General features: G+C 41.5%; 1 protein-coding gene across 4 annotated transcripts in view; it reads right to left on the reverse strand.

Annotated features, from left to right (window-relative positions):
* The window catches only part of ctnnd2a (catenin (cadherin-associated protein), delta 2a), a 143008-nt gene that overhangs the window by 63917 nt on the left and 62334 nt on the right, over positions 1-16757 (reverse strand). For all 4 annotated transcript variants that reach the window (XM_029842434.1, XM_029842435.1, XM_029842433.1 and 1 more), the window contains exons 6-11: positions 15656-15831; positions 11769-11829; positions 10908-11100; positions 10637-10754; positions 10080-10212; positions 7895-8068 (exon numbers count right to left, since the gene is read on the reverse strand). In XM_029842434.1, coding sequence (XP_029698294.1) covers positions 7895-8068; positions 10080-10212; positions 10637-10754; positions 10908-11100; positions 11769-11829; positions 15656-15831 — 855 coding nt within the window. The remainder of the gene's footprint in view (positions 1-7894; positions 8069-10079; positions 10213-10636; positions 10755-10907; positions 11101-11768; positions 11830-15655; positions 15832-16757) is intronic.

Raw genomic sequence — 16757 nt, forward strand, 5'->3', positions numbered from 1 at the left:
GGGCCTGGACGCAACCACTACCAAGCATCTCATAAAGGCTGTGTAAGTGTGAGCACGTGGAAATGCATATTTAAACTCTACAAGGGTGTAAACGCATCGAGAGATGCCGAACAAATGCAGCCGAGTGTGTGATGTGATTTTGTGTGGCGAGAGTCTCATTATTATGTGACCAGCAAACTTGCTCTTTAGCACAATCTTGAATGGTGGCATTTACTTGACCTTCCCAACCCTTTTATCTCTCCACCTCATCCTCATCTTTTATCCTCTCACAGTCCCACAAACACAGACCTCTAACCTGTGGTATGTTTTTGGAACATAAAAGGATTTAAAGAAAATCTCAGATATCCTTATGTATACAACTATAGCATATTATCCCCAACTCTAAAATTAAGTGAGCACAATTCCTGTTGTGATCCAGACAATGAAGCATACAACTTTGCAACTCTGCCAGCATGTGCTAGCTGGTCTACAGATGCAAAGAAAAATGCAAAGAAAAATGAACATGTTGGAGTTAGAGATGGAAAAGGAGTGGAGAAATGAGAGTAAAGGTAATGAGGCAGAGTTCCCACCATCAGATGTGAATCCTTGTGTTCTTGGTACTTTTTTGTCAGTGGCAAATCTTTCTGCATGTCTCATTAGTAGCCTGGGCTCTAGGCTAACACCTAATGTGTCCATGAACAGTCACCAGGACACTTTCCATCAAACTATGAATAATCCCAAAAGCCAAATTAGGAACAAGACATTGGTGAAAAGATGAGGGCAAATAAAACCCACTGACGTTTAGGGACGTTTATCCTTGTTGAAAAAAACGAGAGGAGAAGGTAGGGTTATGAAAGACAAAGAAGTCCAGCCAAAGAAAAGTCCTGAAAAATGACCGTGTTCAGCTATTGTTTTCACGTTCAGTTTTTCATTGCCCCTTTATGCATTCAAACTTTTTCTTCTGCTCTCAATCTTTCCCTTCTCCTCCAACCTTAAATAAAGAGCCACGCAATTTATCACTTGCTTGGGTAATGATGTGCTATAACTGATGACTTGACCTTTAGGGGGCCAATGCTGCCAAGCAAATATCAGCGTGTGGGTGCCTGTTTCTGCATGTTCATCCTGTCCTCATGAGAGGCGGGTTGTTCTAGCCTTTTGGAAGGATGAGCATTGTCGGTAAGTACATGATTCATTTATCATATAGATTCAACTCTAATATGCACGTCTTAATGTCAGTGTGTGTCCACTGTAAATATTACTCTTCGCTAACGAGAGACGGCTGTTGACGATTGCTAATGAAAGCACTGCAAGGTGGGTAAAGTAAAGCCTCGAGACAATCGGAGCTATCCTACTCTGGAGGTGGATAATAACACTGACAAACTCCTTCAGTGTCTATTGGGTATAGTTTTATTATAAAATGTCAGCAAAAAGCTTTCAAAGTCCCAGACTGTATGTAGAATGGCACCGATGCTCATTGCAGCCGTCATATTTAGATCGTAAACACAAATACGAGTAGTTAGCGCAGAAGGCAGTAAGTCATATTAGCGTTAATGGACTACTTAGATAAAACTCAATGTTTAAAGTTGGTCTGACACAGACAGAGCAACTAGACTGAGGTATATTGCAGACCTCCTTTAGTCAATAAATCAAATTAAGTTTGATTTAATCCATGAAAACATTCTGAAAAGCCACACTTGTGAAGCAGGGACAGATTCATTCAAATCACTCCTGACAGGAAGCAAACAAAGGTGTTCGCTGGCAGAGAGATGCTATATCGGAGGAGTGGTCGCCTAAACTGTTTGATACGTGTTGTGTGCAGCAATCTGAAGTGTTAAAAGGATCGGAGCGATGGTCCTTGTGAGCACACGCACCAACACCTCCCCACTCACAAGTGCGCGTGAAAATTTCATTTGGGAGGGAATAAAAGGGTGGGTGTGGCTTTGTGCTCCCCGCTCACGCGCACAGTAAACAAATCACGCCGCTGCTCCTCCTGGCAGATTAGTGATGGCAACTGAAACTCTATTAGTCATTTGACACAGCGATACCGCAGCAATTAGCCAGGCAGTCGCGGGGCCGTCTAACTGGGAATGAGCTGCCCTTTTCTCACTGTACAGGATACTAATGGGGGAAGGGGGGGATAAAACCAATCCGCTTTCCCTATTCATCCTGCCTCCTCATTCTTTTGCCTTTTCCTCCATTCCTTTCAACCCTACTCTGTCTCTCTCAATCAGTTTTTTTCTCCATTACCCCCTCTTATTTCCCTCCCTGTCCCCCTCTGCCTGCAACACCTACCCCATCCTTCCATTGTCTTTGCCCTCAGTCATCCCTCCCAAAACTTTATTATTTAAATGTGTGGCCTCCGTCTTGTCCCCCTTTTCACCCCCACTTTCATTGTTTTATGTGTCACTTCTCTCCATCATCCATTCATCTTAAGTTTTCTCTTTCTTCCTTCACTAACACCCTTCAGTCTCTCTATCTCTCCCCCTCTATTGTGCTTGTAGTAGACTATGTGATCAGAGCCGAGGACATGTCCTTTCTTCCGACACGCTTCAGTGCTCAGTGCGATTACACAAAACCCTTCAGACTACGTTTTCTTTTCTCTCTGACACAGACTCATAGAAGCACACACACACACACATGAACATGGTCTCCAGAACATAAACTATAAAGGTGTGTGGAACATGTTTCCTTTTTCTAAATCTTTGTAGACATGCAAGTATTTACACCAGGAGTATAGCGGGAAGATGCAGGCTTAAACTGTCATCCTTGAACGTGAGGGAAGGTTCCTCCCTGCGAGAATCCTCCTGGCCAACACAGAGTTCTTGATGTTCCTGGATGTTCGTCACAAGTGCACACAAATATCCTACTCCAAAAATACACATTTTACAGTGCATTGATCTGACCTTTAATTCACACAATAGAACTTTTTCATTGAAACACAGCAGAAATTAGGAAATGATTGACCCAGCATGATGCTGACAAGTTAGTCCAGGATTTCTTCCTTCCACGACTACTGTAATTCATTATTATCAGGATGTCCTCCAGCTGATCCAACATGCTGCAGCTACAGTCCTGACAGGTATTAACAAAAGACATCACATGACTCCTGTGCTGGCTTCTCTTCATTGTAACAGACGCTGATAAATAATCATGAATCGAATTGAATTGTTGGTTATCATAATTTCTGAAACACTCTGGAAACACGCTGGCTCAGGTCATCACCTCACAGCTGGGACCAAAATTGATGACTGCCGCATGTCTATAAGCCGGTTTATTTCCCGTTTACATACTTTCTGTAGGTATTTGGGTGGGCTGGTCCATATGATTAGGTGGATTGTCCAGATTTCTATTCCCCTCACGGCAGTTATGAGTTTCTTCTGCTTGTCAGTTTTCTCTTAGCTGCAGCGCGCTGACATGAGTCGTGGCTCTCAGAACCGCAATGGGAACGGTGGGTCATCCATTGGATGTTATCTGGCTTTACTTGAACGCGTCTTATTAGCGCATTTGACTTTGATGGGGCAAATGAAAAGTGGGGACGGTCACACACGTTGATGACAGAGGCTAAAAGGTGCTCGTCTGTCCTGTCTTACCATGATTGCTGATGTTAAAGATAGCAGGCCGTATACATGTGCTTATGGGGACGGAGGAAGAGAGGGACAAGCAGGAAAGATGTACACTGATGAAGGAAGCAACACTGCTGTAATGAATAAAGCACAAGTTAAACAGAAGACGCCAAGAAGAACAGCTTCTCTTCATTTAGGAATTAATGACTGTTGATGAAACTTTTGTGCCTGTGTAACTTTTAGCCATACTTTTTTTTTTTTTTACATTGGATTCCCATCATGGCAGCCACAGCTGAGCATTGCAGGTTTATCCAAGAAGCAGCTCAAGGCTTCTGTCCTCGGAGAGTGAAACTTTTGACAAAACATCAGACAGGAACTTAATGTCGTACAGGAACACTGCATCTGGTGTTTCTAACTTCAAATATCTCATTTAATTCTGCAGCCACAGCCAGTGTAGCTATAATTAGCGTTAAAACCACATGTGGACATTGGAGGTCATTTTTGCCTAGATGAAAGTGAATCTTTTCCTCTCCCCTTTTCAGGGATTTAATATTTTCCCATTCAAGAAAGGCCTGAACTTTCTTTGCCTTCTGGTCTGAAGACATGTGGTAACTGGACTCTTTCTCAATCTCTTCCCATTCCTCCTCCACTCTCTCAGACTTCCTTCGCTTTCATCTCTCTTCTCCATCACTGTCTCTCTTTTCTCCCCCTGATTAGGGTGTCAGAGGCCAACACAACAGATTTAAAGGGAAAAGCCTTTTAATGGTTGGATCATCACGTTGCTCTCTCTTTTTACTGCATTGGCATATTCATGCTGGAGGAAGTCCAAGAATTCTTGGAATTCTATCAACACACATACACATCTACACATATTTCCTTATATAACAGAGCTCATACCTTGTCCTTGGAAAATACATAAATGTTTATCCATTTATTTTTTAATCAATCAGAGAATTTCATTCATCCCCTAAGCTACATTGAAGGTAAAATGTGCATGGCTATGAATAAAAAGTGTTTATTTAAAACTGTAGGATGATGGTTGAGCTATGGATGTCAGAACTGAGCACTATTTCTATTTGTAAGAAAAAACTACATTTTTGTGAAGTTTCTTCTTTTGAATGAGCCAGCATTAACGCTGATCATAATAATGCTGTCATTATTGTAGAATAATCTAATTTCCCCAAAGAGCAATATCAAATTACAACGATGCGGCTTTTCCACAGTAGCAGTTCAGTTTGGCAACCAGATATCTCTGACAAATGGCCAAACACGTGCATCCATCACTCTTGCTGAGCTATGTGCAGGTCTGGTGAGAGGCCATTAAAGAGAAAAAGTGTCACATCCATTCAGCTGCTATTTACAGGGGTCACAAGCGTTTACAGCCCAAGGTAGCGTTCATGAAATCTGCTGAGATTAGACGCGAGGAAGAAGAGATAGCTGCAAAAGAAAATTAAACAGGTAAACGTAAGAAATGTGCTGACAAGCTGCTGCTGATTGAATAAAATGCAAAACAAACAGATGCATAAACCACATCCGGAGGCTTTTTCCATTGCTGTGATTCGTCTTTGTCCCAGAATGCATCTGTATGCAAGTGTGCCTCAGAGACACTGCGACCGTGCAGGAATAATCGCTTGAAATAGGCCACATTAACCTGCAGTCCTCTGAGGCACTGGCCTGGATTAATCCAAGAAGGAAACACTGTAGACCACTGCTCACACACATACACAGCACAAATACACACACATGCTCCGATTTGCAGGGTGTGCTACGCGGGTTAAAAGAAGGAAATGCTGTAAGAATAACTGAAGAAGGGAATTCACATAAATAACTGAATTGTATATCAAAAGTCTTGTTCATGCAGTCAAGCTATTTCCTATTTGTAAGACAGTTTTAGAGTTTCCTCACTGTTTACAGGTCCTGACAGTGATATTAATCCACAGTGACACTCAGTGAAAATGAGCTCTGACATAAAGACCTGAGTGAATTGTCAAATATGTTGTTGCACTTTTGTCACCAGCGCAACAACAAAATGTCAGCCGACATCAGGTCCAGCTCCTAAAGGAAGCAGCGTGTTGAGCGTCAGTATGCTGTTGCAACACGATGGCAGACAGCTACGCACCAACAGCAGGAAGAAAGCCGAGAAATGTGCTGCACGTTGATTGAGAAAACGATATTTCTGGCCCTCTACTAACCTCTTAACCCTACAGAACTGCCCCCTTGTCTTTACAATTGAGTTCCCTTCTTCCTCTCTTCTTTGCAGCATTTTTCACTCCTCCTAAACGAGGTCAGGAAACAGACACTAAAACAATACTACATGCACAATTACAGTCCCTTTCACTGCTATTGCCTTATTCATTGCTAAGCGTCCATTTAAGTGATATAGTGTCCCACGCTTTAAATGAATACTCTGAGCTTCATTAAACTGCAAGTGCTTTGTTTAAATTGTCCTTAAATTAGCTCAACGCTGTGTGCCACAGACCCACTGGCTACAGCTTTGCTTTTTTTGGGACTGGACTACTCATTATGAATGTCTCCCTTTTCTTTCCATTGAAGGAATGAGTTATAGCATTAATTACATTGATCCATGCCAACTTAATGAACCAATAATATGAGGTTGCCATTGCCAAGAGAAGGCATAAAGAGATAATTAATGACTTACTGCTCACCATGTCAGTGCGACGCTTATCAGTCCAGTGTGCCATCACCACGTGCATTATGAATACTGGACAGGATGATAGTCTCTACACGTTGTGATCATGTGACTTCAATCAGGCAAGGCCGTGGCCAGGCCTTCATTTAACACAGCAGTTATTTCGAGGTGTTCTTCATCTTCTATGAGTTGATTTACCAGTACGGCAGCAGTAAAATCATGCATCAAGAGCAATGATTTATACCCTGATTCAGACCATGTTAGCAAATCTTTTAACACTGTCTAATAGAAGAAGAATATTGTAAACCCCAAGCGTTGCAATTAAATGTACATGCTTTAATCCAGTCTATTGATTTTTTTTTTTTTCAGCTGCAGTGGAAATTTGCTTTGGAAGGTTTTCTTATACTCATCTCTTTAAAGTACAAATACAAGGCACTGTGAAGCACTGATAACAGCAGATTCTCTTTGTACACTTCTGAAGAATATTTATTAAATTCCCAAAGAACAATTCCATCACGCATTGTGTGCATTGTTCAGAATTTCACAGACAGCAATCAAAGTGAAAACCCTGAAGAATTAAGGAAAACCAAATGACCTTTGAAATGTGCTTCAAAAGCTGCTCTCTGCGCTCTAACTCTTCCCACTTTTAAACTGATCCGCTGCAAAGCTAGTCTGGAGCAGCATATTTACTGCTATGATTCTGACCCAAATGCTAATGATAGCCATTAAGGCTGGGCTGCTTAATGACGGTGAGGGAGCCGTGAACACGGTGTGACCGACCAGGGTGTTTTTATGTGGGTGTGATACGGTAATTGGATTAGCACAGCGTACCTAAAGCCACACTGAGATAAGCTCAACGAGGCCCCATTAAAATACACTGCAGACGACGATGGAATCATCGAGGGAGGGGGGTCCGAGTGGTTCTAACTGACACAGTCTAAATGTCCATTAGTGTGTTAAATCAGAACTTATTAAATAATTTATTAAAGTGTGTTGTGTTTAACACAGAATGCAACTGGATGTATTAAAAAAAGAGTAATATTCATAATCATGCTGCAAATTCAGTTTTGACTGGCTGTTCTTTTGCTGGGCTGGGCATGTTTTCTCCATGTGCAGTACAACTTATTCAGAATATGTGCCACTAGAGAGGCCGCACAAACACTTTCCAGTCAATGATCAGCATCAGATTATCCATGGTTGCAGTTAGAGGGAATCATTAGTAGTAAAAGTTCTACAACTCGTACTTTGACTACTAATAGTAGTTAGAATAAGAGTGATCCATTACATTCAGTACATTTAGGTGGTTATAAAGTACTGGCATTGATTATTAACATATTAATGACCAAAAAAAAAAAAAACAGGGAAAAGGAGACCTGGACGAATAGCCCATGGTGAAATACTCCACAGATGTGCAGCTGCACAATATACCATGAACCTAAATTAATATGTACAGTTAAATTGATCTATTGGACTCGCACCCCAACTCCAGATAAGTAAAAGAAGACGGATGGAAGACTGATACATTCACCAGAATTATCAGCGTTACTGTCAATCCACTTTTTACCATAACACTTAGGTCCCGTTTACACATGGATACTTTTTAAAGTTACTCACATTTCAAATGAGGACACAAAGAAGATGTGACTGTGTTTGTTTCACACAATAAAGAGTGCAAACTACACAAATAAGATCAGGGCCTTACCTGTATTGTTGCGGTAGGGGCCTGTGTCCGGCCCCTGGCTCTGACTTAGGCTCCTCATAGGGCCCTTGTTGTGGTAGACACGTTCTTCATAGATGGGATCTATGTGGTGTTCTGGGGAGCCCAAGGGCCGAAGAGGTTCCTGACTGTGCTGACTGCTGTAAGAACCGCGGGAGCCTGAAAACAACACATAAGTAGCATAAATGCAGGGCAACAGATAAAAGAGAGGTGGAATGAGAAAACAAGATGTGTCACAAAGACTTGAGGACAGGAGGATCACAATTTAAAGTAGGAACAAGAAAGTGTGGGACCGTTGTGAACCATCAGAGGATGGGAAAAGAAGAGATGCACAGGATGTAAGCGAGGGTGAAAAAATAAGAACAAATGAATGTGGCAGAAGAAGAATGAGCACCCAAGAGGAGCAAAAAAGGAAATGATGGATCAAAGCTGACAGATAAGAGAGAAAAAAGAGAAAAGGAGCACTCACTCCACAAGAAGTAGGTCTATATGACCCCCTTGTTTTAGCTTCATCCTTTCTTTTTATACATATTTTATGGTATTTGGAGCGACAGAGTGACAGACAGCACATTTTTTATAAGTGGACAAAAAAATGGTGATGGAGTGAGTGTGAGTGTTTATATGTGTATGAATGAGTGTCAGAAAAGAGGACGAGTTACAAAAGCTTTTAAACAGGAGAATCGAGATGGTGCAGATCAAAATGAAGATGCAAAGAAAACGGATACATTTGAAGAAAATTCTTTAGTTACACTGTCATTTTTGATTGCCAGCTTTAAACTAAAGACATGCAGCATTCCCTTAGTTGGAGGCAGCAGGTGTTCCTTTTACACAGCTGGACTCGCATTAGACCCCCTGCTGACAACACAGTCGGCTAAAATTCAAACAGAAAAGAGATTTTAAAAAAGAAGAGGCCACTGCAGTAAAGAGATAAGTCAGATGGGCTCAGGTGACAGGACAGAGGATAATGTTAAAAGTGAGGAGTAGCACTGGAAGAAGGAGAAATAGAGATCTTCCAGTGGAGCTAATGTTCCATCATATCGCATTAGCTCACTCAACAGTAAGTCTGGAGCTAAAGATTTTCCAGTGGATGCAGGGGGATGAGTGAGGTGCTTCAAGACTGGAAATAAAACCTGTGTGTGTATCAAGCATCAACTCAGCACACTCGAAAAAAGGACCTTTCAGATCATATCGACGATCAATTCATGTGAGCTCAGCCGTCTAAGAAGGATGAAGTTAAGGCAGCAACAGGCGGCTTTCTCGGTCTTTCCTCTGCTGTAGCTGAGAATCTTTACTAGCCCATAAAGCAAGAGAAGCGCAGCAGAGTTTGTCCAAAACAGAAGTTGTTGCTGTGCAACGATATCGGGACTAATGGCCTGACTGTGTTAGTTCAACCTCGGGAAAAATTCTGATAATTATGACTTAGATCTGAAAATTATAACCTCTTTTACATTATGCCACATTCGTGCTGAGACTGGAGCAGAGATGAAGCTCCAGGCACAGCCAAATCACAGGGTTGCCTTCAGGGTAGAGCATGACGGTCATGTTTTCTATCAATACAGCTCCAAGTTTAAAGGGATAACCCATTAAATGACAAAAAGCCCAGTTTAAAATATACACCTAACGTCAAAACGTTACCAAAAGTGATTCATAACGCACAGACATTTATTTTTTAATAGTAACATTTGGTAACATTTATCAAGTTACCATTAAGTTCAGCAAAGTCTTTTTCCAGAACCAGGACTAACTTCATTTAAAGCCAATATAAATCTAGCTGGGATAGACTCCAGCACCCTCCCCATGACCCCGAAAGGGAGATAGTGGTCAAGAAAGGAAAGGGATAAATCTAGTTAGCATTAATCCAACTAATTAACTACTTGCAGTGTGCACTTCTTGTTTAATGACCCTATTAACATTTACAGCAGTTCTGTACAAAAATGAGGCCTCTGGTAACCTTAATCAGCAGCTTCACATTGCAAACAGCCCAACACTGAGCGCGCACTCTCCACAAAGCAGCTATTAGACAAACTGAACAAATCCAAACAATATGAAGGGTTTTTCTTTCTTTTCTTTCCTTTATGCTGCAGCTACAGGTGGCTGTATGAGCTTTTGTATTCCCAGGAGACACCTCTGTACACTAGGTCTAAGTGGAAGAAAGTGTGTGAACACCCACCAGCTAGACTTCCAGGCCTCTGTAGTGTAGCGGTAGCGTAGAGCTCATGGGAGATCTTGTACTGGTCAGATGTGTGATGGGCTGCAAGCCGTTTGGGAGACAAAGTGGCATAGCTCCCAATGCCTGAACTCATCTGAAAACATACACATTTCCCTATTAAACGGCTTAAAATAAACAGGGTAATGACAAAAATCAATACTGATCGTACTGGGACATGTTTTACTGAACCAGAGTTTAATTCCAGGGAGTCAGGATTACATGATTGCGACTGACTTGTCAAATTGTAATTGCTGTAAAACTGCTCTCTGCTGTTATTTGCTGCTATTAAATGATTTATGAAGTGCAAAAATACTATCTTTACTGTCTAGTTGGCACAATATCATCACCAATAACATTTTCCTTTTAAATTACCATTTTATAGAAAACATTTCAGAAATCGATATCATTGCACATGCGGGAAATTAACCAAAATAGTCTTAGTACGAGTAGGAAAATACAAATAATCTCATTCATCTGTGAGAGCGCTGTGATAGTGAGTTGGTTTAAACTAACGTTACCTGATGGAGGGGGGACGAGGATGAGCTGGCCCCGCCCCCTCCGGCTGTGGAATTGGGTGGGGATGTGATCCTCAAGGGAGACCCACCCCCACCTGTGGTTGTAACAGGAGCTGTGGTGCTGTTAGGCAAACAGGGAAATATTTTCACCATAAAAAATGGTCTCCAAAGTTTGTCTGCTGTGAGGTCTCCTATTGTCAGGAGCAAGTGGGTGTTGATATCAGCACCTGAGTGCTCTAGACATTTGTTGCACACAGTCACTATGATCCTCTACCTGTATGACTTGGCTAGCCGGTTGGAAGCCTGTTTGCTTGGAGAGGATGACGAAGGCAGGCGCTGTGTGGTTGAATACCCTGAAGTATCAGAGGTTGATCCAAGGCGTTGGAGTTTACTCGGGGAACTGGAGCCTCCTGTCAGAGGAGAGCTGACACGCTGGGAGGGTAATGTAGAGCTTGAGTAATAGATACCTGGAGAACAAGAGGAGGCCAAACCAATCAGTTATGTTTCACAATGGGTTTGAACCCTACATGTTTGGAGTATAGGTCTAAGGGTGGGTGCCCAACAACCCAACAAGCTGCTTTAGCAAGAAGCAAATTTCTGCAAGCTAGCCTGAGCATGATCGGCATGCACACTGCCTCAAAGTACAAGATTTAACCTGTTAATGGAAGAATGGATCAATTCTTTAGCACTGTAGGGTTGTTATGGGAAGTCGTCGTGTCCTGGAAACACTATCAAATCAAATCAAATCAATCGTTATTTATATAGCATCTTATACAATCAAAATTGTTTCAAGGCACTTTCCAGAATCCCAGGGCCTAACCCCAGACAAGCAACAGTGGCAGGGAAAAACTCTCCTTTAACAGATAACTATACTGGGAACCATTGGGCAAATGGAAACTGCCAAGAGCTACAATGCAACAAAAAGCATTATATATGCTGATGCCTTTAAAAATGCTCTGCTAGTACCTTAGTTTTTATTCCAATTATTGTGCTTGTCTGTCAGAGTCTCCAAATGTCACCACTCTGCACCCACGTGGGGCCTCTTTGCTATACCAGCTGAATTTATTACACAGAAAATGGGTCGATGTGAAGGAAGAGAGAAGAGATCAGAAGAGGTGGACACAGACGTTCTTACCTGACCCTGCACCACTGTGTGATTGCTGCTGCTGCTGCTGGGCTGCACGACTGGATGTCACCTGTGGCAGATGCGGGGGGGGCAGAGGAAGTGAGGTGAGCCATGACAGGGATGAGGAGAAGAAAGGGAGGAATGGATGTGGGAGGAAGAAAGAGGGAAAAGAGAAGCAGAAGCACAGCATTGAAATCACAGCATTGAAATCATCATCAAAAACTGAAAGATACAACAGGTTGAGAACATAAAGGAGCTTGTGATGAAATCCCCAAAGAAAGCAGGGGGGTGATTTAAAGAGGCTCAGAATAAGCTGAATAAAATCATTTGTAATAAAGTTTCACTGATCCACATACCTTAAAAGAACTGCAGGTAATACAAAAAAATAAAAGCAGGACTTAATGTCTGTATTTTCTTCCTAATACCAGTGAACTAGAACTATCCAAAGACCAATGAATAGCAATTATGGGTGTCTAAGAGACAAAGCGAGCAGAAACTCCTTCAAACACATACAAGTTCCCTGGTTCTAATATATTCACCTGCGGTGGTGGTGGGAGGGAGAACATGCCAGCACTCCACTGAGCCACATATAACCCTTGATTGATGCTTAAAAGCTTCCTAGTTGCTTCTTATACATTATTTTTTTCCAGACATGATGGCAGTTGCATAAGAATTATGCAAACACACATTACCTCTGAGCACTTTCTTGAATACATAAACTTTATGACAGTTCTTAATACACCAGGATGGAAAAGGTTATAATAACAGCATTAGAGTGTTAGTCACAATATTTGTGCATAATTCTCATATTAAGAGAAAAAACTGTCATGCCCCAAAACAGAAAGCTTCTGATAAAGGAAACACACACCCTTTGATAAACTGCAACATTTTCCAGGTGTGTACAACTGTACAGAAAAGCGCACCCGCTCAGCAATCCTTCTCAGGATAAATATAGCAACAAACACACACACACACACACACACACACACACACACACACACACACACACACACACACACACTCACAAAACCTCTTATTATGTCCTCTAGCAGTCTCTGGCTTTATTTTCCTGTTTATGATGAGGAAAAACCTGCCTGATGATAACAACAGGCCACCGGTTCCAGGACGACCTCCTTTGCAGCGAGGTCAAAGAAGATGATTTATCAGGAGCTCAGAGGATTCAGGCTCTTTCTTACTAATGTGAGATTCAGCTTCGTTTGTTGTGGCTGTTGCAGTGGGGGTCAGAAACCAGTAATGGGGAAGAAGCTATGGGAACAACATGCAAGTCTGCTCTATGCTACTGTATATGTTTAGTTAGTGTACACACCAGCTATTGAGTGTTTGGCTGTCGTGTCCCCTCCCTGATGTAAAGATGTGAAGACACTACCGTTATTTGAAGGTGTCTACATTAAAAGAAGAAACAGAAGCTCCTTCCTCATGGCTGTGTTAATGGCATTGAAGGGTTCATCTCTCGGGTTACTAATTTGTAATTTCATAGTCAGAGCAAGCAGATCTGCAGGCTGCTGTTTGGTGTAAAAAGTACCCAAATCCTGGTTGCACCTGGCTAAAATACCAGTTTATTCGCAGCAAATGACAGAGGTGATCGCTGCATGTGGTGAAGAACAAGTGAAAAGAAAAGACTAAAAAATGTTCATAATACTTTTTGAGTTGTTGTTGATCTTAACATACAAGATGGAGATGCAGGCAAAATTAATTAGACTGGAATACCCAATAACTCTCAACTGTCTTGAGTTATATATAAAGACATTTTGTAAACACATTCAGTTAATTTAATCTCGAATAACTTTCTAATCTCCTCAAAGGCCAAAAATACCATCAACAAAAAAGGGTAATTCTGATGAAGAGCCATTAGAAACTATTACCTTATTTCAGAAACACTAACTTTTATTCACTTGAATATAATATGATTAACCATACAGACACAAAATGTTTCTCAGTGTAACTTTATCATCATTCGGCCCGTGAGAACACTTCTTTCTAAGATTATAAATCAACTATGGGACTGTTGACAATCAGGCCCCAAAACTGAATTAAGGGGTATAATAATAATAATAATAATAATAATAATAATAATAATAATAATAATAATAATAATAATAATAATAATAAAAGTGCATGCTCATTGACTGAGCCCATGCACCTATGCAACAGTCACTGAAGTCTAAAAAGGACACAAGTGAACTTTTATGGACACAGAGAGGATGAATAGAGCAATCACCAGATAAACAAATGTGCCTTTGGATAAATTGCTGTTTGAGGTAATGGATAAGTGGCTGACACTGATTCAAAGGGAGCACTTTGTGTCTTTTACTCTTTGTCACTTTGCAGCGCTGCTTCTTTTCTCTCCCCCAGTCAAATGCTGTGATGTTGGAGGTACGGTGTATTCATGCATTATTAAAGTAGAGCCTCTCAGGGTTATAAATACCCTGCAGAGGAGCTGCAACATGCTTTCTCTGTCACTCTCATTCCTCCTGAAACAGTCACTTGCACCAACTTCAAACAAAAAGTAACCACAATATGGAGTGTGCAGATCCTGGCACATACTTGTGCATGCCCACCAACAATCCCTGCATATACAGAACATGCATGTAAGCTCCTGAAGCCAATCGTGCAGCGTACTTGGTGTAAAGCCACTCATAAGCTACAAACCCTTCTGACAGCACTGGCCCCATTACACTGACAAGAAAAAACATCAGAGAAGAGGAAACTCTCTCTCTCTCTCTCTTTCTTTCTCTCTCTCTCTATCATACACACACATGCACACACAAAGGCACACTCATATAGATGGAGATGTTGTGCAAGGACAGCAGAAATGGAAGAAGGGAGGAGGGAAAAGACGACAGAAACACAGCTACCCAAAGGAAACAGGGCAAAAGAAATGTAAAATTCAGAATACAGGCAGAAGAAAAGTCATCTCTTACTCATCCGTCAATTCATCTATATAGCAACATGTTCTTCTGTCTATCCATACATCCTCCATTAGTGGTTTATTAGGTGGCGAGTGACTCAGTGTGTTTACAAGCGTCACCTGCACACATTTGGAGTGGCTAAACTGTTTGAAACGCTAATGGAAAACTATGCAGCACCCCTGGAAAACATAGGAAAACTATCTTAAATGGATTTTCTCCTCATTAATTATTGATGTCATGTCTAGTCATTGACAAAGCATATTCATTCTTACTTTTAATCCAAATGGAACATTTGCTGCTGATGCCGTCAGTGTGCATTTTAATGTAGCACTGCAGCTGCAGCTGCTTTAGCATATGTGTGGGTGGTCTTAAAGTGTAAACACCAGCATGCCTGGCATCAGGGTTTGGATTAATGTGTTTAAAACACTAAAACAACCCTCTGTATCCTTCATTGTCTGTCTCTGAGAGCACACCACAGATGTAACTGGCTAGGTTTATTTGTCAAGTTTTAATAAGCCAACGTTCATTTAAATATCTCCATGTGCGGTTAATCATCTCCTCATTAATGAAAATCTCATACCTGACTCCTCACAGACAGCTCATTCACTTTATATCCCTCTGACATCCTCAAAAATACAGAGAAATTAAATGAATTGCCAAAAACCAATTAACACTTTACTCAAAACTTGCATGAAAGCTAATTAAGTGGAATTCTGCAGAATTTCACTCCAACACTCAACAGTGATAAGAAGCTAAGGTGCTATTGAGCAGGCTGATGCTTTCTCAGCCTGTGACTGTAAAGCAAAATAGTGAGGAATGACAACAGCGTCGCTGCCTCCAGTTTGCAAAAAATAAAAACTCACTCGTCAGTTTCTTCCACAGGGCAGCTCTACTATTATCAGAATTCTCTTGCAATGATCAATCCAGCACCCTCGCTTCTATGCTTGCAAAAGAACTCTTTCTTACCTGGTTGTAGCTGTGCACGGCTCCTCCAACCTGTCCACTGCGCTGAGGAGTTGCTGCTGCGGAGATGCTGTCGCTAAGGGCGAGAGTCTGGTTGCTATGGTAGCTGGCAGAGTACTGAAGTGAAGCCTCTGGGGTGGAGTTGAGCTGCAAGGAACTCTGGGAAAGAAGAGCTGGTCCTAGTGAAGGAGACAGGAGCAGTGCAGAGTTGAATGAGATGTGGAGGCTGAGTTAAGTTTTTGTTTGTGGGTGAGGGGTGAGTAAAGAGAGAAGGAAGGAGAGAGATTAACAATGAGAGAGGGAAGCAGGAAGACTGAGAAGCAAGGAGTGAAATACAGAATCGAGAGAGGAGCAATTTAGAGCAGATAGTGCAGCAGTGCACCACTCCGTGAGTTGGAGATGGCATGCATAATTTATTAGCAGAGGGAAAGAGAAACAGAGGAGCAACGAGACAGGGTGAAGGAGGAGGAGGAGGAGCAGGAAAATGCAAAAGATGGGAGGAGGGAAGTAAGAAGTTGTGATAGACAGAGCCCTTGATAACTTAATCCGTAACACCTAAAACATGACTGTTTGAGCCTGAGATCTCAGCAGGTTCTGATTCCGATTTTAAAATATACTTGTTAAATATATTTGTTGTCTCCGAACCACAAGAGGACCACTGAGAAGATATAACATTAAGTTCATATTGGTAAGCACAGCACATGAGCCAGCTCTCACCACTTTCAACACCGCGTCACTCATTGCTGGGCAGTAAACCTTAATTTGCCGTCTCTGATCTCCATCCGGGGCATTTAAAGCTTGTTTTGATGGAGAATAAGAAATCCATAAAGCAGATATTTAAAAGGGACAAGCTCCTCAGATCAGCTAGGCCAATTTTTATCAAAAAATACTTAATTGGAACAAGTAATATTGGCTGAGTATGTATGAGTTTCTGTGTGCTTTTGTTTTATCAAAGAGCAGTTAGATCTGTGACCTCTTCACTAAGGGATCTATGAATATTTTATAAAGGTGCTATTTTTGTTCGCCTTGTCTGAATACAAATTTCAAGCCTATATTATGTGTGGAGTTTTTTTTTAAGTGTCGTGTGGAGAAGGTAACAAGGATA

The sequence above is a fragment of the Takifugu rubripes genome, chromosome 10, assembly GCF_901000725.2.
Source record: "Takifugu rubripes chromosome 10, fTakRub1.2, whole genome shotgun sequence".
In the NCBI taxonomy this organism is placed as follows: domain Eukaryota; kingdom Metazoa; phylum Chordata; class Actinopteri; order Tetraodontiformes; family Tetraodontidae; genus Takifugu; species Takifugu rubripes.